Source organism: Varroa jacobsoni, unplaced genomic scaffold (assembly GCF_002532875.2).
Source record: "Varroa jacobsoni isolate VJ856 unplaced genomic scaffold, vjacob_1.0 scaffold_681, whole genome shotgun sequence".
Lineage (NCBI taxonomy): Eukaryota > Metazoa > Arthropoda > Arachnida > Mesostigmata > Varroidae > Varroa > Varroa jacobsoni.
Window position 1 is genome coordinate 176,465 of NW_019213583.1, and position 23,641 is coordinate 200,105.

The 23,641-nt window shown below is 41.1% G+C and overlaps 1 protein-coding gene across 3 annotated transcripts in view; it reads left to right on the forward strand.

Moving 5' to 3' along the window:
- Nucleotides 1-8,754, forward strand: part of Zasp52 (Z band alternatively spliced PDZ-motif protein 52) — a 57,493-nt gene extending 48,739 nt beyond the window's left edge. For all 3 annotated transcript variants that reach the window (XM_022837002.2, XM_022837005.2, XM_022837003.2), the window contains exons 13-14: nucleotides 3,404-3,640; nucleotides 5,525-8,754. In XM_022837002.2, the coding sequence (XP_022692737.1) occupies nucleotides 3,404-3,640; nucleotides 5,525-5,602 (315 nt within the window). In that variant the 3' untranslated portion in view covers nucleotides 5,603-8,754. The remainder of the gene's footprint in view (nucleotides 1-3,403; nucleotides 3,641-5,524) is intronic.
- Nucleotides 8,755-23,641: the final 14,887 nt, after the last annotated feature.

Genomic DNA, 23,641 nt, shown 5'->3' on the forward strand with positions numbered 1-23,641 from the left:
CAGCCCATCGTTGTCGGGTCGTAGTTTCGTCCAGTTGGACGCTCTCGTACAATCGAATTCATACAATCGAATTACCTACTATAATTGTCCATAGCTCATCTGCCTGGGTGACCGGATCCCTGACTGGAGTTTGGCACAGCTTCTGTTTATGAGCTCTATCTTGATGGCGGAGGCGGCAATAGGAGCTCTTCTCAGGTCGCGACAGCCTAGAGAACATAGGAACAAGGTCGTAATGAGCCTCAGTGGGCTTTGGCCATCGTGCTGCCGGTTGTAAAGGAAAAACAAACGAGTCGCATCTTGCTCGTCTAACCACGCTGACCAGGGAGGAAAGAAAGGAATTATTAATTAGCAGGATAAATACTACTGCTAGAATTAGTGTTCGGGCCATTCTGTGGAACAGGCGCGCACCTTAACTAGTCTGTCGATCAGCGCTCATTGAAGACGTCTGCTATATAACCAGTCGAGGCTACGAAAATGAGTATGAGTTTCTGGTTAGACACGTTTGCCGCGACAAAGTAGGGCTGGAAAACGAACTGAGGTAACCTTTAAAAGCCGACCTCTTCAGCGCCGCCATATTTGTCCCTTGGAAACGGACAACTGAAAAAGAGACGGTGTCCTGGTACTGTATCTTTACCTTGCGTAAGGCCCTTGAAACTTTGTCTGAAAGAACGAATACACGACTATCCGTCATGTCAAGGAACAGCTCTCATTCAATTTCAACGATCAACTACAACTATACAATTAGTGCTCAGTTATCAGTTTTTCAATATGATGACATTTGATGGGTTCCTAAATGGCCGATCGGTGGCGGCTTGCACGATTCGCGCTCGTAACTGCTGGAAAGTGGCTCAAACTAAATATACATATTGATATACCCAAGAGTTACGGTGACATTTGACTATCTTTTAACGTTGTTTCTTGTTTTACATGCGATATCGCCGTTAGGCATTCATGACAAAACTCATTACGGTTTCCTCAGACCGCCTTCCCAGGTTCGCCCCCTGGGTTGAAACCAATTTTTTCTCCCGGCTCAGACTTAGTCAAGCGTGATCAATTTTACGCTTTGTGTTCGCCATCGGCATAACGCAGCCGCATTACTTTTCGAGGCCCGCGGCTAACAATACTTCCATCTCTGCGCAACTGACCAGTATGTCGGGCGATACAGAGTGAGAATGTCGACTCTCGTTTAATGGACGCGCAGCAAATAGGTATAAAGACGACTGCCAAGAAAACCGTTATAAAATTACAGTTTTCGGCTAGACAAAAACGCCTAGTTTTGTCTATCCCAACACCAGGATCTTTTGGCACGGAACCGTTTCACCTACGGGCCTACCATTAGCAGCGACAGGATACAGCTGACGATTCGGCCGGATTAATGTCAGCTGGTGCGACGATCCCTAACACGTGCCCACGGCATTATTTTTAACATTACACGGAAACGGGTCAGTCTGAAAGAAAACGAGAGATGGCGTGAAGACCTTTTAACGCTGACGTGTAGTTTGCTCGCGTCCACTTAGCCAAACATCATCTGTCTATAATACTGAATAGCCCTTTCAACGAACATTTGTCTGGGTGGCTGAGTGCATCTGTGTGGAAATGGAGTACTGCCTACAGTACTTCGCAACATTTGTCAGATTTTATATTCAGATCATCATGGGTGTATCGGCAGATGTCGTTACAATTAGACGTATGATTTTCACCGTTCCGTCGCGTAAATTTACAGAATTACAATAACTAGCGAATCTACAAAATGTTCTATGCATTTTCGAGCAGAAAGTTATGTAACTTTAGTGTACAGAGCTCGCAGAAGAACTTGTCGTGAACTCAGGCTTCCATATGCTGTGTCCCTATGTAACTGGACCTGGTTCACACAGAAGGGACCTTTACCGCAAAAAAGTAATAGTAAGCGCACTAAAATTAAGTAACCGCGAGCAATTGGCCAGCGATTTCTTTTGGTTATTGGCTATGAACAAAAGCATGGTCAATGAGCTGAATTAGCGGGATCTATTATAGTTTAGCGTTCGAGCATCGATTACGATGAAGAACTATGTGAGTACAACAAAAAGCACCTAAAGCAACAACCGCTTCATCTTAAATATACTGTACGCATATATTTGTACTATCTTCAATGTCGTCTGCGAACGATTGAGTAGCGCGGTTCATGCCATCAAGCTAGAAGCGAACTACGATATTTGCTGATCCCGGGGAGTTAGCAACTACTTGGACATACCCTGTTTCTTCCTTCTTTATATGGCCAATAGTACGCTGATAATCTCTTCCAAAGTAGCTCATTTCCGTCGAATTTTCAACGTATTTTCGGTTTCTTGCATTTAAATTTAGCTTCACGCTCTTCTATCGCACAGCCTCCAGTCGGATAGCTATGTTGATCGTTGGCCTTAGATGGGGTAGCTGCCCTGCGACAATCACCTTTCGCTTACTGGTTCTCGATAGCGGCATATTTGTGGAGCAGAACGGCACCACAGTGAAGGTGGCATATCAAACGGCAATTGCACCTGCTTGAGCGTTTCGATATGCGTCACTTTACGTGTCCAACGCGAGATTGGTCGTAATAGAGCACCGAATAGGAACAATGCCAGGTATAAGGTATTTGATGCGAAGCTTAAAGTGACTAGAGGATGCCAGCGAATCCAGCCACAAACCAGCAAATGTAGAGGGGTCAGATTGAATCGAATCCGTCGGAAGTTTCCTGTAGTGCCCTTCTCGAAGTGAGAGAAATTGCCGTCGACGTTGTCACTGGGGGCAGCAATGGCAAAAACAAGGCCAGTCAAATTAAGATATAATCTTGTCTTAATACCAACAAAACTGAACGGCTCGTTCATGTCTAATCGTTTGCCAAATATCTACCTGCTAAATTATTCTTTTTTTTTTTTCACATAGAAGGGCCTGAACATGGCAGGACAATTGCCAGGTCGAACGGATGCAGCTATTTCCATTTCAGATGCGTAGATGCATTCATAGAAAGGCAATAGTATCTGTGCGTATAGTTTAGAACATTTACTTGGTAAACTTTAACTTCTTATATTTCCAAATTATTTCTCATATGAGAGAATTTGGCAAATATGAATCGATGGCTTTACTGATTGACTAACATTTTTAAGTGCAAGATAGCATTACAGAACGTACCAACGTACCTAAATCCTTTCTTCTTTGCTAGAAATTAAATAAAGTAATCTATTATTAAGCATCGTTAATTAATAAGACCTGTTGTGAGCGCAGTCATGGTGCCAACAGGAAAAGAAGAAACGGCTCTATCGAAATTTTCCTGCTCGAATAATAAAAGTTGTGTTCGTTTTTTTTTCGCTAGGAAAGAGTGTTGCCTATTTGTGATTTATGTCTGTTCTTTTTGCGTCGTTCATTGTTCTGTTATGTATGCATGTTACAGGATTGTCTAAAGGCAATGGATCGTCCATGGCATCCGACTTGTTTCACGTGCAGCTATTGTCGTCGCCCGTTTGGAAATAACTCATTTTACCTTGAGGACGGAAAACCGTACTGCGAGAAGGACTGGAATGATCTGTTCACGTCGAAGTGCTTCGGTTGCGGTTATCCGATAGAGGCGGGGGACCGATGGGTGGAAGCGCTCAACAATAACTACCACTCGACGTGTTTCAAATGCACTGTATGTACCTAACCTGAGCCTTATTTTACCTTGATCGTAGTTGTCCTCAGTTTTTTTTCCAGCTATCCCAATAAAAATCCCAACCTGTTCAAATTCAAAGCTCCACGCGTAACAGTTCTGCGTTTCTAAATAAATATATATGCTATAATTAACTATACATATTGATTTAGTCTATACAGGCAAACGTCTGGTTATGATGCTAGTTGACAATATAGCTACTGCCATTTCTTCACAAAGCTCTCCCAAAGGTACCGCTTGTAGGTTAACTACCATTTCAAGAATGTTCATCCTGACAGACCCTCCAGCCCCTGATGAAGCCTTCTTTGAAATCGTACTTTTCTCAGTAGCATGTTTCAGTAGCTGTGGCTGAAACAGGCAATCAAAAAACATTTCCACGGGGAAGAATGATAGTAGTAATACTGACTGAGCTATGGGTTGTACGAGAGGCCCCCGGCGGTTCATCTGTGACGAAAGCGCGTCAGCAACGTGGTAATGTGTAAACTGGCTCACGCCGAGTCGTCGCTCCGTCGCAGAAGCGGCGATATCGGTTATTAACGTTAATGAATCATGCTTAGAAATTCAACTGCGGTCGTATCGAAGCTTTTCCCCTTTTGTTCTACCGCGTTTATTTTTACATGACGTATATATTCGGTTTAGCTGTTATTAAAATTATAGTATTCAGATTCGATTGATGAGGTTGAAACACCAGAATTCGTGATCCGGCAAACGGTAGTTATTCTATGTTTTGGCTATTCGTACGAGGCTGGACGACAATGGGCTAAACGATACACTCAAAAAACAAAAAAAATCCTTCAAGAAGTCGAGACGACTCGACGATTTTTACGCAGCATAGACTTATGCATAATTAGCTATGCTGAATATGCAGTAAATTGCTAGTTCAAAACATTCAGTCACTCATTCTGAAACCCGACCTTTCTTTTCTACCCCTTACCTCACCGGCAAACACCTTTGTACAAACCCGGCGTTTCTAGTGGGTTCAGGCATCCGGTGCGACCCATACTGGGTAGAGGAGTTTCAGACTGTTAACCTGTTTCAAAACCTACTCTGTATCAGATATTGGCATCTCGGGTGAGTGTGATTGTACGTTCCCGTGGGGCAAATCATGTATCTTTGTTTTGGCGCAGATGCAAAGTCGGTTTATGCTGCAACTCCGAAGGGAAGCAAATTAAAGTACTGCGATCTAGCCTTTCAGCAAGGATTGAGACGGCATCGAGGATTCTCAGTGTCTAGATAACAAGACCAACCATTTTTATACCAATTTTAGCATTCTGCCGTAATATTGTTTCAATTATTGTTTATAATCGCTCACCGGATAAAAGATACCTTCGCGTAAGCAGAGCGCAATCAATCTAAGCCCTTACTTTTCTCGGCTGAAAAAAAAAGACTAAGAGGCGTTTGCCTAAATTTCTCCCGGTGGTTGGAGATGAAAAGGACTCCCCAATTACGGGCGTCAAAACTGTTTTTTTTTTTTGTTGAGGGCACTTCGGAACAACTTAATGGCAGTATAATATCATGTTATTTGCGTTTGTTGCGAAACTGGCTCAAAGGGCGAGTTTTTTTTTGCCTAAAGTCAGATTAGCTGATTTACTGTTTAACGCACTCCACTTCCTGTCCTATTGTCGTGCCTTCATCGATCGTTCCAGCCACAAATATGGGCAGATTATTAGCAAGGCTTACCTATAAATACACCCAAACACTATAACATGCAGTGTGACTTTTCTAAACAGCCTGTGTCAATGGAATACGAAAAAGCTGATCCGGTGACCTATCTGTCGTCTGCGGTACGTAACTTTTCCTGCAGGTAATATACTCTGCTCCCCGTCGATGTTATTCTTACGTTTCGACTATTACGTTCACTTTCAGGTTTGCCATAACGCTCTTGAGGGTCAGAGCTTCTATGCGAAGGCAGGAAAGCCCTACTGTCGCCTACATGCTCGATAAGCAAACGAGTGATCGTCACGGTTCGCTTCTGGACCACCCGAAACTTACCAAGCCTTTACACGCACCCAAAACTGTAGCTTGGTGGAAATAGACCACATCGGGCCGGATTTTTTTGGATCGATGGACATGTTTGCCGATACAAATATACATGCAGACATACACATATACACACACGTGTGTATCAGCACGACTGAAGGAATATAGATGAAAGAAGAAGAATGTTATAAACAAGGAATCAAACGTGGATGCCCAATCGAAAATCAATTCAATTTAACGATACCAACTAACAGTTAACGAAATATGTAAGAAAACGAGTAGTCCAAATAAGAGAGTACATATATCGACCCATAGACGAGCGCGATTCCTCTTTGCTGCTGACAAAGACGATCTTCACTTTTTTAGTCAATCTCTATCTGCTAGACAACTAGCGTTTCATAGCGTGTTGTGCACTTGGTATTAATCGTCATTACTACGACAAATCACTATATATCTATTTCTACTATTAGAGCGTGTGGTGGTTGTTGCGTCATTAGTTGCACGTCAGGACAGGCTCTGTCCAGTGTCGATTGGAATATACGCTTGAAATGGTCTTACGTAAGAAGACCATTTTTTCGAAGTAAAGGCAAGCCATCCTTCTCCATAGAAGAATGCTCACTAGTCATAGTAACAATAATTCAACCTTAGTAATATCTATTCAACCAGCTTCAAGCTTTCGATGCATTTCACTGATGGCAGCCCTAATCAATGTGAAGATAATATGACAAAAAGCATTTCCACAGAAGCCCATCTCGAAATACTAAGATTATACATAGAGATGCTAATGTAAAGTTTACATATGTAGCTGTCGCTAATGTTGTTGCATACAGACCATGGACAGCTTTAATTATCTGTTAGCAATGGCACATTGGGATGTGCAACCATCAACTTAAGCCCATCGTGATACATGATTGTTATGTGTTCCAACTGAGCAAACCCACGCAGCAAAATTCAGTGGGATAATAATTTATTTTACCCAACCTAAAGCGATTTTTTTTAGCTCAACTCTATTACAGCCTTTCGGATTTGTCAGCTATTCAAAAAAAAAAAAAAAAAAAAAATATCATTGCATTCGTTGATTAAGAAGCCATTTATGCCCAGAAGAGCAACGTTATAATTGAGCTCTGTGCTTCTGGACGTTGTTGTTATTGTTACACATATTGACGATTATATTAAGAAGTCACTGATTATAATTTCACTCCTGTTGTGTTATATTTTGATCCTGTTATTATATTAAATATCTTAGATTGATACAACCTGTGACTGATTAAACTCAGGCTTACATATATGCAGCCTGTTTTCCCAGTAACACCGTTCCCTGCAGTCGTATTCAGTGGCTTTTCTTTTTAATCTATCAATTTGTAAATCTCTTCCTAGATATCACCGTCGTCTTACTAGACTAACTGACAGAGCAGCTAGTGCATCATTATGATACCACCAGACTAGCTGCTGCAATACCAAGTAATACAATGTCTGCTAGAGAAGTCAGCGAACAAAATGCGTCGACATGGTTTTAGCACGCGCTGAATTTGGACAAACTATGGGTGAGAAACAATAAAAACAAGTATAAACACATATGTTGATCATATGGCTTCAGCATTGTGCGTTGACCGAAATTTAGACAGTATGATATTACCGAAGAGAGGGTGAAAGAAAAGCTGGTAAAAAAAAATAGGCTACGGGGAGTGGAAAACACCAGATGCACTGGCTTTGGGGACCGTGGAATAAGCAAACAGGCCGAGAGACAGATACTCCTGTCCTGCTACAAACCACAAAAAGACCGAAGGACTTATTAAACCAAGTGCCTCTTCTCTCCCCCAGTCGTCCCACTTGCCCTCTCTCTGTCTGTCTGCCTGCCTACATTTTCTTTTATTCCTCTTCATCTTTGCTGCTGTCAAGTTCACCTCCACACCGCCCGCTTAGCTTATTTCATTTGCCTAGAGCACCTTGTGTCAATAAGCATACGTTACGTCGAAAGGATAGAAAATTGGGAAAGCTGAAGAAAAGGAAAAAGCTGAAAAGCGGAACCACAGGGAAACGTAGTATATGGGAGTCGTTTATATGCTTTAACATGGACCCTTTCGTTCTAGTGGCGCGACACCGTGGTGCCGTGTAGTTTATGCGACGGCGTCATGCCACTACGGAAAGAGGCGGAATTTCAGTTAATCCCCTCTGAGTCTAAGCCGTTATCGGTCCTAGTGCGCTGAGTCTTCGAAAGAGATTAAAGACCTCTGACACGCTATTTCGGTTGGCGTACAGCCAGCTCCCGTGCAATGCCCCCCTACGATCTGTCCACTAGGAAAACGAGCAGCTCATTGGTTCATTATTGATTTTAGCAGCAACAGAAGAACGTAGCAGGACGCTGGTTGTCGACTTGTCTCAGACGAAATATTTTAACCCAATGTTGACAGCGCTGTGGCGTGCTGCTGCTTTTTTAAGAGTGTTCCATTGACATTTACCGTATCCTTATTTAAATAGAATGATATCGCATGTTAAGTTAATGTACATTGGTCGTCAAGGGCATACCCTGTTGGCTGTCGCTGCAGGTACGTGATCTGAAACCTGCGCAGTTTTTTAAGACGCAAACCGTTACATCTATTTTTGAGTGGAACAACGATGATAAAGACTGCCATTATGAATTAGAGAAAAATAAAGGAGGTAGACCAGCACGACCAGATAAACTCTTTGCTTCTTTTGTTGCGTGAGATCATTTTCGTGTAGGGTTGGAGAACCCTTCAAAGGTCCCGACCTGGGGGGCGCCATTCTGTTGAACAGAACAGCGAAGCCGACGTCGATTTGGCGATACCATGGTGACACTAAACGCGAACATCCACGAGATTCGACGAGTATACGCGCTTTCGCCAGCCTCTAAAATCATGCCGTCTGGGTCGCGCCCTTTGGCAATCAGGCCAACAGATACATTTTAACAAATTCGGACACATTACAATACTAGTAGATACCGATAGAACTATCGTTGCTACATATTCAAACGGCATCCCAAGCGACACTTAATTGCTGCTATGAGTGCGCGGCAGATGCTGGCAATATACTGGATTTAGAGAAACTGGACAGTAGTTTTAATATAATAAAATTTTTAGTGAAATACCAAAATTGAATGATTGAAACGTCTTTATTAAATGGTCACGGCCAGCATATGGCTAGAACAAACAGCATGGTTAGAATAAGTTTTCGTTTACGGTTAGCTTAGAGGTAGGCGTTAGTTTGGAGTTTTTGCACAAATATCTAGCCAACTGCTACGGATATTCCTTGAAGTATTATTGTAGGTATGCAAGGGGACCGCTTTGATCAGTATAGAGGCGGGCTCTAACAGAAGCTTACGATAGTTTCATGAGAACTGCTATATCTGCTTGATCAAAAATGCTGCATCACTGCGGGAGTAGTCCACTCAGATACATATTGCAAATTAATTTTTGCAATGTGAATTTCAATAAAGGCTGGGTTTTCATATCATCGACTGAGCCAACAAACGGTAAGCCTACTATGTGTGGAGAGCTGTTTAGATTCAAAAATCAAGCCTTAAGGCTTAGCACTTCCTTTGCAGGCCAAAAGTCTTAGCATTTCTGTCGGATCTGCTGAAAGATAATGATGTGCCGTAGAAGTCAATCATCCGCGTTTGGGTTGCTGTCACGTGAGAAAAAGAACAGCGTGACAGCTACTAGACCAAAAATGCGTAACCTTTAAATACGTTTCGAAAAGAAAAAATACATAATCCTTGATTCCAGATACCATCGGCCGGTACAGTCTTGTGTCAGTCCAAAAATTCATTTTTTCTTTGAAGCTATATATACGAATCACTGAACTTATTATCAATTATGTTTTGGAAGTTTTGTGAGTTATAACTTTAGTAAATAATTAATTCTATTCTCTCTAGTTGTTTTGTTCTTGGTGCGTTTGTGCGATTATAACAAACACTGTAAAAAGGACACTGAAGGTTAGGATGCAGGACAAAAATCCCATACCCACAAGTCCATCCCGAACAATGCCTGAGCGAACGGCACTTGTTTAACAGAAGCTCGACCAAAATCTATTTACACACTCGATCTGTTAAGGGGCAATGTGAAGAACACTTCTTTTAGAATTGTGCGTCTCCGTGTGGTATTATGTTAAGAACAGAAAAAGGTGACGTACAAAGTTTTTGCGTAGGTCCTTTTCTTTGTAGGTTGCAGGACCGCACGCAGTATGTATTTGCCTTTGAGAGGGTTTAGTGTCACCGGTGGTGGTGAAGGGAAATAATTATTATGAATCGACGGCACAGAAACGAATCCTAGATATATATTTGTTGCTCAAACTGTGTGTGCTAAGAAGGATCTGTAAAAATGGCATCTATAATATTTACCAGAGCGACAGGTGACTCCGACATATTTTCCCAAGGTAGATAATAGTAGAATTAGGTGGCATATATTTGCGATGTATGGTCTTTGGTCTATGTTGTGAGAGAACTGTTGAACGAGCTACTATCTTTAGAATCGAACAAGCAGTATTAGAGGGTTACGATCAGATAAAATAATAGTATGTCTGTTTGTAGTTCCTCAAGTTAATTTTTCTTATACCCGCTGAATTCACAAGCTCTAGTGGAATACGTTTTTTCCGTTTCTTTCAAATCTAGCACGTTTAGAAGACTACTTTCAGTTTTAAGACCATGCCGCCAACTCTTTGTCTCTGCATGTTTCCATGGCCTTTTACCTTAGAAAAATGCTGTGTTCAAGGCGCTTTTTTATACCTGGCATCCTTACATTTTGGACCTAGATTTTGAACAACATTTTGTAATCTGAGAAATGTGTGAACGAAGCACATAAAAGGCTTAAATACTGTTACAGAGAGCCTTTCGGCAGTATATGACGCTTAATAAAGAGCATCGCTACTATTATTTATATTATATAAGAACAAAGCTAATATTATTTTATAATGGGAAAAGGGCTAATGGGAATCATACTGCTACTACTACGTATAGCGGTGACTTTTCTAAGTGAATTACGTGTAGATGTGCGGATCAATTTGGCAAAATTAGAACCTTTTTGATGTTCATTTGTTTAAACCGTATTATTATTATTATTATTATTATATTAGATAAATACCACGTTCGTATGAGCTATATAACATTAATGTTGCTTAACATACATGGGGTGAGAAACATTTCATTTGGAAACGAAACATTGGGTTATTGACAACGTATGACCACTTTTTAAGCTAGATGGCCTTGAAATCATATATTGCAGGCAAGATAAGTTGCGTTGGGTCAGCGTTTGTGCTCTCTGAAAACGAAGATTTGGGGTGATAGTTGGGGTGCTAATATTGTTAGAATTCCTCTATTCAAATTCAAGATCAAGCGCCTTAAGTACGGCTGAAATGTCCGCAAAAAAAATCGCTATACAATTTTATTGCAGTAGAGGCACAAATGCTATCGAGGTCCATGAAAAACGTCTGTTATTTATGATCGAAATAGGTTATCAGAATAGTTACTTTTGTTTTGGAAATTTCGACATGAAAAATACTGCTTGTAGTAATCCACCAGTTAAGAAAAAAATTGCTGAAATTCCTGTGGAAGTTGAGCACAACTATCTAGGAGTAGCGATGAGGAACTAAATATTCATCCATATCCAAGAGTTTTAAACCATTTGAAGAAAGCTCAGTGTCTCAAAAAAAAAAAGCTCGATGTCTGAGTACTGCAGGAATTGATTGGAAAAAACTTTACCCGTTCATATTTTCATTGGTGAAACTTTGCTCTCTAAAAAAACCTCTCACCTTCCATCTACTCAGAGGACTCAGATGCTGGTTAGAATGACTTTTACGCTTCAGTTTCAAAGACAATTTGTTCTTTTTCCTGCCTCCTGCGCTCTTGCACAAAGCCAAATTTTAGTACACGATTAGTGAATACCCTGCACTAATGCCCATAATGTAGCCGTAGGTGTTATGTTAAACAAAAGATTAAACATGGATCTGACAGCATAGCGTTGTTTGAAAGATGTCGTTTACAGCAGAACCTTTAAGGGCCATGCCGTGGAAGAATTATGGAAATTTACAGGGAACCGCACTTTTCCTTCCCCTTGTTCCTGTGTGAGCGAAGCCACGCTCAGTTTGTTCACTTTGGTCGAAACCACTGACTCTGGTATTTAAACACTCAACGGAACAACGTTTACACATCGAGTGGCGAAGTCCCTGGTTTCCATTGTTACGGATCGTTTCCCACTACATAATGCCATTCTGCTAACATCATTGCCTATCCAGTGGGCTTGAGGGACAAATACTGGGGTGCAGGAAATGAAGGCGGGCACTGAATGGCAATGCAATACCGCTATCTAGAACCAGTTAGGAGTGCACGCCCAACTTAGTCTGACTTAAGTACCGAGCCTCCGCAGGAGTTCCACCACTGTTGCCCACCGCGACTACCTTCACAGGTTAACGAGCCTGCAAAATTGTCGTAGAAGATGTGCATCCTGATGCGGCACACTTAACCTGATTATTGCTAAATATACATACACATTCCCATTGCGCGGTATATGAGAAAGGCGATCGTTAGTAAACTATGGACTGAAGTAGCAATGTACGAATCTCGTTCATACATTCGGTGGGTCACTCAAGTACCTATTCTCACAGTTCGAGGCAAACTAGCAGAATGCATTATAGTTATTTACGGGATCTCTGATTGATTTAGGTAAAGTAATATAGTTTATAGTTATGTACATATTTTGCATTACATAAATTAGGAGCAAAATTCGGAAGCAGTCTACGCGGGCAAAGTCAGCGAATGTTCAGCAAAATGTCAACGAAACTTTGTTAAGAAATATTAAGTGTACTATTGCATAATACCTGTATCACAGGTTTACCATACTGAATTGGCGGTGAACGAACTTACAACAGGTTAGGCTAACTGTACATCCGAGGTTGTAAGGCCAAAGGGGACTACGAGCAGCTCTACAGGTCCTTACTGGCCGATGCGACCATTAACAGTTCCTATTGGAAGTTGATACAACGTCCAGTGATTACTGCCAATGGCGCATTTATAGCCGAAGCTACACCTATACGGTTGTCTCTCTGTTTTATTGGCGAATGATTTAAGGTCGAAATGTATTCCTTTCAGGGTAGCCGTGGTTTCAGTATATTGCATTACGTTATTGACTGTTCGTGGTTGTTATCGGCAGCTATAAAAAATATCACTTTCTATATCCATTGGTTAGCTAGAATTAGAAATCATCGCAACCTCGCCTGTGGAACACGAATGGAGGCCTAAGTGTACGTGTCCTGATAGGAAACATGAACAAAACTGCTTGAATAGTTTTTTTTTCTACGATTAAATTTGTTTAATAGCACAAACATGTATTATTAGTAAATGTGTTAGTTAGTGTTTCCTAAAGATTGTTGATGGAAAGCCCCCCGTTACGGAACTTCTTTCAAATGAACAGAATCAGGCACAAAAGCATCTATTATATCATAAAGCAATTATATCATACGTCCATGTATGATATAACTGTCTTGTATTTTATATTGACGAGTATTGTGAGCTATAGTTGATAAATAGCTGAATAAAACCCGCCGACTAAGTACTGCAAACCACCCGCATGGCTTTCGTTATCAGAGGACCAGTCGGACGTGCTGTTTTATTTAATTTTCCTTTCTTATTATTTGATTATAATACCTTTTTCAGCGGCTATAGGAGTGACAAGGGGTGTCCCATAACAATCAGCTACGATTCAAGTTGACCTGTCGTCGTTGGCCTCCGTGACATAGGCAAAGAGGCATGCTGAGAGCGTGGTCTGCTTTGTAACTCAGAAAAACGGCCTGTTTTGTCAAACGGAGCTACACTCTAGTATATATCATTTGATCTCGCCAATCGCACTAGCTGTGGCTTCTTTCGCTGACTGGACGATTACCACTTAGATATTAGCCATGTTTCGCATGGGCCCGCTTATCACTGGGCGTGTTGACGGCGTCCATTGCGCCCCGAAAAAAAAATGCCTATGTCACTACCTGACAAGCTGGTAGTCGTAGCTTAATTCGTGGTTATCGTTGCAATTAGAGCACGTGACATCCGCCAGCAACTGTATTCTTATGCCGAACACCATAGTCGCTCGAAGACGATTCTCATGTTTGTGATACAAAGCTTTTCTATTAAGCTAGAAGACAGAGTTTGACAGCGCTTCAAGGCGAGCACAGTTATATTTGATATGCTTTATAATCGTACACAAGTTTTGTTCAACTTCCTGTGAAGCCACGTACTGGGGTGATGAACGTATGTCGGACCTACGACATTGCGAAACACTGATAAACTCTGCAATGTCTCTGTAGTAGATCTACAGTTGTAGAATCTATATGAAATGCTCTGTCTTCGTTCGCGGGAAAGTGGAACATGGGTCATACAACTTCTTATAACTATCTATTCTTTGCGGTACAGTTGTCACGACACAGCAGATTGGTATGCCGGTGTCCTTAAGCCTTTCGTATTTGACTTGTGCGTTCGTGATTCGTGGTATTTCCATGATATTTGGCCCAATATAAACGTTCTACTTGTTGATTAGGAGTAGATGTAGCTCTTCTCCCCGAAGCAGACCTCAATTTCAATGCGAAGTCCTGTATCTAGAGCTAATTCTCATTCAGGGCCTGTAGATAGCTCTACGGGATAGCAGCAGACAGTAATAAATCAGCCGAAGTAAAGGTCTATCGTAATGTTATTTATGCCTAACAAATCATATATATTCCGTTTAAATATGGAATTTTTTTCTATGAGTTATTTCCAAGGCTATGTCAAAAAAATAATAGATACTTTAGTGAAATTGCTGGCATGCGCTAAGTGTTATTCCTTACGGGTATTTTTATTCAATATAAACATCATTCATCATAATTCGCGTTCAATTATAGTTTCAATTCAGCTATATTTGGATCTGATAAAACTGCAAGATCAAGACCATCCAATACTTATCTTCACACGCATTTCTTCTTTGATCCACAGAGAACTTTTCAACTGCAACTGCATTTTCGGCGATATTAGTAAGTGTAACCTACAGATGAGCTATATACAACTAATTATAGCAGAGTTGGTAGCAGACTAAGAAATTTAAACAATTAAGGATTCATAAAAAATGGCAAAAAAAGTTTAAGAAAATTCGGCTCCTGGATTTTCTCGAAAGAAACTATCAATATTCTCTGCTCTACATCACCGTTCACAAAATATCGAAATTATTCAATAGCGAAACTTATTTCGTCCCCGGCAGCAACGACGATTCATAAAAGTTGACAAGGGATTTATTTAGAAACGATATTTTTTTAAAAACTAGGAGACTCGGTAGCTTTACCAGAAGCATTATGGTTATGGTACCAGAACTTCAGTGGCCGGTCAATGTGGTCATCCCGAGGAACCCTTATCTCTCCGCCTTTCCAACTGGATACACTTAGAAGAATTCGAAAATGGCGGTTAAACGATTTTGCCTTATATTTCGATAAACTTCTACGGCCGCGGAGACCATGTTAGCTTCGTGTCAAGTTGGTGCTATATGTTTGCATAAAGGAACTGCGAGCTCTTATAAGACAAATAATATACGTATATGCTGTTGTTTTGAAAGTTCTCACGACTTAGCTTTGCTATCTATTCAATATTCGGGCCAATTTTTTCTAAGTAAATGTCGCTAGTTGATTGCAAGCACTGTGTTTACATGAATTCTAATAAATAATTACAGTTAGCTGGCTGATCTGTGCTGTTAGGTAGCTTTGATAAAACATAGTATGGCCCTACGCAGTACGTGCGCGTGTGAATGGGTTAAAGTTCCTTCGATGCAGACCATGGCGGCCAACTCAACGTCTGAAGCCTTTTGAGAGCATTGTCGTGCGTTTTCCGGCCGCCGGCAAGCGTACACAATGCGGTATGGAAATTAATGATTTGTTTAAAACCATTGGCCGGCTGCTACAGGAAAGAAAGTGGCACAATACACCGATAGAAGATGTCACTGTCTGTGTCTCGAGAGTCTGTCCTGAGCAGACAAACGGCAACGGTCAGCGTCAACTACAAGAAAAGCCCCGTGTACGAAAGGCAAAATAGACAGGCGATACTGCTCTAAGTTAATTAGGGCCAATAGCTCTACAAAGATAGTACGGCAGGGGGGGGTGCGACAACTCGTTGGCGGTTGTATCTAACAATAGCCAGGTACAAGGTTAATGGATTGCAATATACACCGGCAGAACAAATACTTTCCCAGTGGAACATCTGCGCCTATTGCGTGCACGTATTTATGCTCAATTAAAAAGTGAACTTTCTTCTATACACAGTACACTTGGCGCATATAGTGGTTATTTTGGGATCCTTGACACTCTACTACAGTTGCTTTAGTTTGATGTGAAATAGCAACTGTCCAGTGTGCCGGTATATATCTGCTCCTATATAGATAGAACGGAACCTGACGTAAGTTCCAAAAATAAATAGGAACCAGCCCTAGTTAGCATTGTTTCGAACTAAATTTTTCGAAAATATTATCGCACAGGTACCATCGAATCCACATATTTAACTCTCATCACCTATATTCTGTACGCAAAACAACTGTTAGTAGAATACGTGCCATTGTGGATCGACAATTAAGCCTAGATACTAGTGATCCTTACCTACACAGCACGAGCAATAGCTATCTAATTTTTGACTAGATTAGTTTTACCTTTAACCTGTGTCCTAAATGTATTTGAACGATGGGTACTCAGGCGAACACGCAGCCCCAGAGAAGAAAGTTGATCGCTTTCAGTTCTATTCGGAAAAAGCCAAATTATTAACTTAGCATGTATTTAGGTCATTTTGAAGTACCTAGTTTTACGGTAAACATCAGACGATACTTCGAAGGCAGTGAATGACGGTTCAAAACGTAGAACTTGAAGCTAGCAATTCAGTTTCAATTAGATAGATTGCATTAGCCACACAGTGGGGTGTGTAGTTAAAAAGCTGCTGGTCGTCTTTCCATTCATAGCGCCGATGAAATGCCCCATCATACATATAGCGTCACCTATTTTCTCAAATACTGATAAATGCCAAGAACTTGTACTTGTCCAGTAATTACAATATAAGAACTTTTTTAGGGTTTTTGGGGGGGCGGGGGCGGGGGCGGGGGGGGATACAAGCGGACAAAAGGTCAAATATTTTTTGACCAAATCTAAGATTAGATTTGATAGAACGTACGTCTTCTGCATGTAAACGTAGTACGAAGTCGACCTACGCGGCTGTTTTATCCTGTTCTGTTGTATTAGAGCATCCCGTTCATATAAACGAGCTGATTCTCTGTTGAGGTGCAACTTTGTTAACTTATCATACTAAGCCAGTTCTTATATGACTGGCTTGTTTCAAAAGCTGTATAAGTCCTAAATCCAGAAGAACGATGCACAAAAGAAATTGCTCGAAACACGAAGGGTTTGAATAGATTCGACACGTTTTCCGTCGTTTGATGAAAAAAGGCAAACGGTCTAGATAGGAGCAAATACTTTTGACGATTTGCGAAAGCGTTTTGATCCAAAAGGTCTGCAATCTAAAGATTTATCTCACAAAGCCTTGTTCCTTTTTATATTCGATTTAGCTTGGTTAAATAGATAGAGTTTACATAGTTGACCCTATTGTATAGCACAGACTATGTAAAAAGAGTTCCGTTCGCCGATTCCGTAAGCATGACCTATACGTCGTTGCACAATATTGCATGCGTTAACTCTAACGAGGGATGCCGCTAACAAAGCTCTCATTTGAACTCAGTCATGGTATTAAATATCTTATATCTATATATATATATATATATATATATATATATATATATAGTAATAGTATCTAGTACACTCTGAACTCAAACGCACAACTACATACGCTCTCTATCGTATTCATTGATATGCAGAAAACGGATCTGAGTAACAAATTTTTAACGGGAACACCGTGATACTATTTCTATATTTGTATATCTTATAATGCCATAGCTTTAGAAGTATACGCTGAAACCGTATCACACCAGTGCGTCTCTTCTAAAGCTTTTTTCTGTCTCCTGTCAGAATATCATATAGTTTATCCTTCCCACATTGTAAAATTACATTAGGATACACAGTTAAACTCGTTGTTTATTACAATAATTTGTCACTATAAACATGTGTGAAATAGGCAACTGTTGAATGATTTTAATATTGTTTGATACTGCCCAGTGATTTCTGGCTCATCTTGTGCGCACATACAAAACCAGTAGTACCTAAAACAATTCTCGTCACTTACGTAAAAGCACAGGTAGAAGAATCGCTTCAGACTGTCGAAAATTTAGCTTCATCGTTCCTTCCTTTTGTGTCCCGACGAAGGCGGGCAAAAACTAGAGCCTGTAATCTTACCTTGGTTTTTACTCCGTTGCTTCGGAGCGAACAATTAACACTCATGCGTCTCTCGTAGACTGGACGAGTAAGCGGGGTAACGGTGAATCATTTGAGGCGGTTGCGATGTCGGCCGGTAGGGCCTGTTATATCATGAACACCAGCACAGCAGACAAAACAGAACAGAGAAGACAATTGAAGGACCGATACTAATCGATATTAATCACTATAAATTGTAATTTTAATGGTAGACAGCAGAACTTGAAAGCTGATAGAGAGTAACGGACACGTGTAGCGTGCTTACCATTCGAGGTTTGTGTAGGTAGTTTCCGTCTAATTATGGATGTTGACTTTATACCGTTACGTTACAGAGACCACCTGTATTTCAGTAGCTGGCTCGTCTTGCCGCTTTAACATATGTTCCAACTATATATGTAGTTCCTACGGCATTTCCATCTATGAATACGACTGCGAAATCGATTTTTTTTTTGTTGACCGAGTTTTGTTCGAAGCCTTAAAGTAGCTTCATATAACGTAGTTGTCGGATGAGTTCCAATAGGCTTCGTTTACTATCTTGATGTAAGTGTCCCGGCTCATGTGAGCCTGACCTATGATTACGCTATTCGTTTTGTTCGTGAATATCGGACACCTTTTTCTCATTCTAGGTGAACCTTTGCCTAATATTTGCCTACAGAAATTAGTGGAACAACGAGCCCAGAGTTTTAAAGCTACCTGTAGTTTATGGTGCTAGCCTTAATTGCGTAATTATTTCCGATGGTCTTATTCCAAGTAATTTGCTCGATTTAGTGAATACTTGTACTCTCGTTTTGTCTCAATTGCCAATGCAATTTTTGCATTTAATTTGCTGTCGTGTTTTCTTAGGTTTTGCTCGGTCACCTCAAAGCCCTTCTTTTTCAGGTGCCTCTTCAGCCTCAGAAAAAATGGAAATCACGTGGGCCTTGGTCTAGTGTATGCGATTATTACGGCAGACGAATAGTTGACTTCCCGCAAAACACGGGACACGCTGTACGTCAAATGGTGTACTATGGTGATAAAAAAAAAAAAAAAAAAAAAAGAAAACTACGAGTTATTTTCCTATACTCGACGTCCATTTTGGCGAAAAATATTAAACAACATTCTTGACAAAGCTTGGTACTTCTTAGGAGCGCTACCAGCATTCCCTCATGAAGTATTTTTCTTTCACCTGAGTACGCAGAATCGATTGGTGCATTGTAGGTCTTGCCACGACTTGTTCAGCGAAAACGGACTTTAGGACGAGGACAACCCCCCGAGGCCTATCCTGCCATCCCAGTCCTGTCTATGAGATGTTGTGGTTCCTTCCACATTAATTCACAATCAGTCGACCCGCTACCTGTTGGGTCGAATTTTGGTTCGGCCAAGAATGGTTGTGTCAGCGCAAAAGTGGTGCCGCCATCGAATCTAATCGAAGTCGATGGTCGAGTTTGACACGAAAAAAAACCGGAGCCCTTGGTTAAACAATTACCGCAGCCTTGAGGGTTAATGGCGATTGCACTGAGCATGAATGCATCATCAGTTATAGTATATGCTCGTATAGTAATTGGTTCGTTTACAACCTACTCATAACTGAAGTGAAATCAATTAAATACAGTAACCCTATGACGCATAAAGAACGAAAGTTCCCAGTCATTAATTGAGACCAGTGCCAGCTAAAAAAATGAACACAGCAGCAAAGGCGGACCTGTCTCTAGTGCCACCTGAATTTTTCTCCCTTCTACGAATGCTAACAATATCTAAATCCTTTCAACTGCGGTAAGCTACTGCCTTGGGCCAAGTTAAGCTTGACTGCCCCAACTGGTTTGACCTTACGCAAAAGTAGGATGTTTACGACATTTGCTTTTTGGGTTAATGTAAGTGTGCAGACGCTCTGCTACTGCAAGAGCTAGTCTAAATGCAAGAATGTGTACGACCTAAAAGTCTAGATCTTCCGCATTGGTCTGGTTCTACCTGGTGTCGTATTATATTATTGTTAACAACTTACGACATTAGGTGTTCGAGGCTGCTGAGCGCGATGAAAAGGATTATCCCTCGCGCGATGAAGATATGATGATACCATACTGAGTGTTTTTTTTTTCTGTTAATTCGAACGAAAAACACAACGGCTCTGAGAAGGATGGTAAGCTCCAGATCACTAACAATTTATGTATATATATATATATATATATGTTTGTCAACTCACCTGACACATCATATTTTAGAGTTGTCAATTGATTATTGGTTTCGTCATTGATGTTAGTTAATCTAGTACTGTTTGTAGCTAAGCGTGCAGGAAGTGCCGTTAATAGGAGTTTCTATATAATGGCTCTAAGCAAGAATTTCATATAGGTAGATATTCTATTCTACCAAGTACTATAAACGAGTATACTACTTTCTTACTTCATTATCCTATCCATACCGTACGATAAGAATGTACATTCTGCCAGCCTACCTGATTCATTTTAGTTGATTTTACTATTAGAGAGATAAATGGAGCGTCTATTAAGAGATTGACAGGTCTATTGATCGGATTCAATGCTAACATAATCATTCTGGACGTCAAACTAAAGGCAAATAGACTTTTGAGACTTAATAAAGTACCTGCAGCATCTATAGTAGATGCATGATTTGATGGTGACCTCCGTTACTAGTAATAAAGTTCATCTTTCACGAATTCAGACTCGAGCCGCTACGCTGTCACGTTGGCCAAAACTATGATTTACTACACGGCGTACGTTGTATACTTGCTACATTTGTCACTACTCTAGTAAGGGGCTTTTATATCCGGGAGACGTTGATCGAATCTCTATTTATTAGAGACAATAGAAAATTAGATGGAAGCATCGATGACATTCTACGTTGGAATTGGTCCACGGAAAATTGAGTCGTCCGAAAGTAGGGTGGGATTAAATAAGCATGGATCAATTAGTACCACTAGGCTCCGGAGGACCGATGTTATCATCCAGCGTGAGAGTTAGTTCTTCTTCTTCTTCTTCTTCTTCAGATACATCGAAACTAAGGAGATGCACAAAGTTAAATACGAATCTTGAGAGCAAATCGCTGTTAACTGGTGAACCAAATCGAAGATAAATAGCTTGATGGGACCTGTTGTTGGTGTAGCGCTAGAGCAAGAAATCCATCTTCGAAGTCTGCGAGACACACCTAAAGCTAGCTATCTGTTAAAGTATCATTTGTGCTAAAAGTATACACTAGGCTATGAGCAATTAATCTTAAGTACCTATGCCAGCCTCTGTTGGTATTTGGCGGTAAAACCTTCAAGACCAACTCTGGTAGTTTCATGTGCCCAATGGGATTAAAAGCTGAGGCACTGATTGATACGGCAACTGGGGCCAAATCTTACTCCCTCTATTTCCAGCGAGCATCTATTTCAATATTACGCGAAACCTATGCTCTAGCAAGACGTACGCCCAGGCAAACTTACAAGCACACACAAGATGCTCGCAATCGTACAAGGTTTTCAGGAGAACATTTCTCATTCGATAGTTATTACCAATTGGTCATATATTATTCGTCGACGCTTACACGTTATCGAAATAGATAGCCACTATTTGAACTTCAAAAGAACTTATCAGAAAGGCGGCCGGCAGCGGCAAATTCAAACCAATGGCAAATGATTTATACTAGCGAAGGGTCTTGTTAAAAGTATTTCTTTTTGTCAATAGTGGGCACGAGCTTCCTCACGCCGGAATTCGAGCCGCATTGCTAATGTTTACTATAAGGGATTTGACAAGTCGTAATTCATGCTAAGTTGAAAAGGTCTGTGACATCCACATGAAAGTCTTGCATTATAAATTTTTGCTTGTGATCTATTGCAAAACACTAGGCCGTTGCTTGAAAGCCGACAATATATCGGCTAGCGACTAAGGAATCGCTTAGCGTCTGTCGAGGTGGCGATCTTTGAGGATGACCCCTGACTGGTTGGCTGAGCCGTCAACCTGTAGAAAATACCCTAATTGCGTCCAGTCAGCCACTAGCGCCTTAACAGACCCTGCTAGCACCATCACCGCCTTCGAACTACATATTTCATTGGCCGTTCATGGTCAATTCAGTATATTATATGACTTACTGATTGTGTAATACAATTGCCGGGCGCAATTAAACGCGCATTTCTTCCATCCGGTGATCTCAGGCAGATTGATCTTATGCTAGGTACGGTTCGCGGCTACCTACTGCTTTGTCTTTCGGTCTCGATGGGCTAAACTAGCAAAAATTGCTTGACTCAATCGAGACCACAGAGATTCAACCAAGTACAGCAGGTATGGATCGTTCAAAAATTGCTAACAAATTTCTATTACCTACGCACTTTGATATTGGCTAACATAGAGAATCCAGAGACGTTGAAGGTAGCTAAACAACCTTATGCACCTATATATTAAACGGGCCGCCTATTAAACCTGGTGTATAAGTGTGATCATTAACAGGTCATTGCTAGACTTCATTGAACTGGCGTCTTCGTCGGGAAGAGTGTTCTAAAGCCCATCCAGCCTTCCCCATGATATGCGATTTTCTCCAAAACTACTGGCGTACGTCAGTAGTAGTAGTAGTAGTAGTAGTAGTATAGATCGTTTCGTATGGACGAAGGCGAGCACGCCCTGAAATCGTTGTTGTTGTTGTTATTATTATTCTATTCTGTCATGCCCAGATCACCATTCTTTGCCTCACAGATGCCAAGTGAAATAGAAAACTTCCTTTCTATACCGAGGCACCAGTCTTATTGCCCCCACAAGGAGCTTATGTTAAATCTTTCGCTTTTTTTTTTGTTTACGGGGCTCAGTTTGAGTGTGCATTCAATTAACGCTGCTAGAGCGGCCATAGAGGTAGCGGTTCGTGTCGCACCGGAACTGTTGTTTTGCTTCTGCTCCATAAACTTCAATGAAGCTCATGGCAGGACGTGCCGACAACGCTTACAGCTCGACTCAGCTTCGACGACAAGTAGAATTGTGTGCTGCTAAGGTCTGAATGCGAACCAATGCACCCTGGCGACCAGAGATGAGCAGAAACAGTAGCGGCAGTAACAGTATTCAAATGGGCACGTAGGCGCCAGAGACGCATTTTAGTGTTAAGGGAAACGCTGTGTTCCACATCGCTTAACTTCTCTATGTCCTGGTTATTTGAATGCTATAAAATCATACGACACACGCTCGCAGGATCGAATTGTTGCTTATTTGAATATAGGGGTTCGTGTTAACCATAGTCAGTAGTTGGCTGAGATACGCAAGATGCTGTTCATGCTCAAAGGCCCGCCAGAGTGAAGCTCGCGTATCGCGGACACAATTGGCAGAATTCTCTGGGACCTTGCCACCTAATAAATTTCTATACTGACACTGTTGCCTCTTTGAAATCAGTAAATTCGAAAGGGTTTTGAAATATTGTAAGAACACGCGGGGATTTCAATTGAGATAAAGCGGACTCGTGGACGATAAAGCCAGAATTACTGATCACCGAGAGAAAAAATGAATTTTAACAGAAAATGATTTGTTTTATATTTACGGAGATAATAATTTGGCCGTCCGATATATGTACCTGAAATGCATATCAATGTATTACCATTGGTATGGTTCAGGCTAACAGTTTTTTTTTGCCCCATTATGCCCTTGAATTTTTATGCCTCCCACTCAGACCCACTCAGAGTCACTTGCACTTCACCGT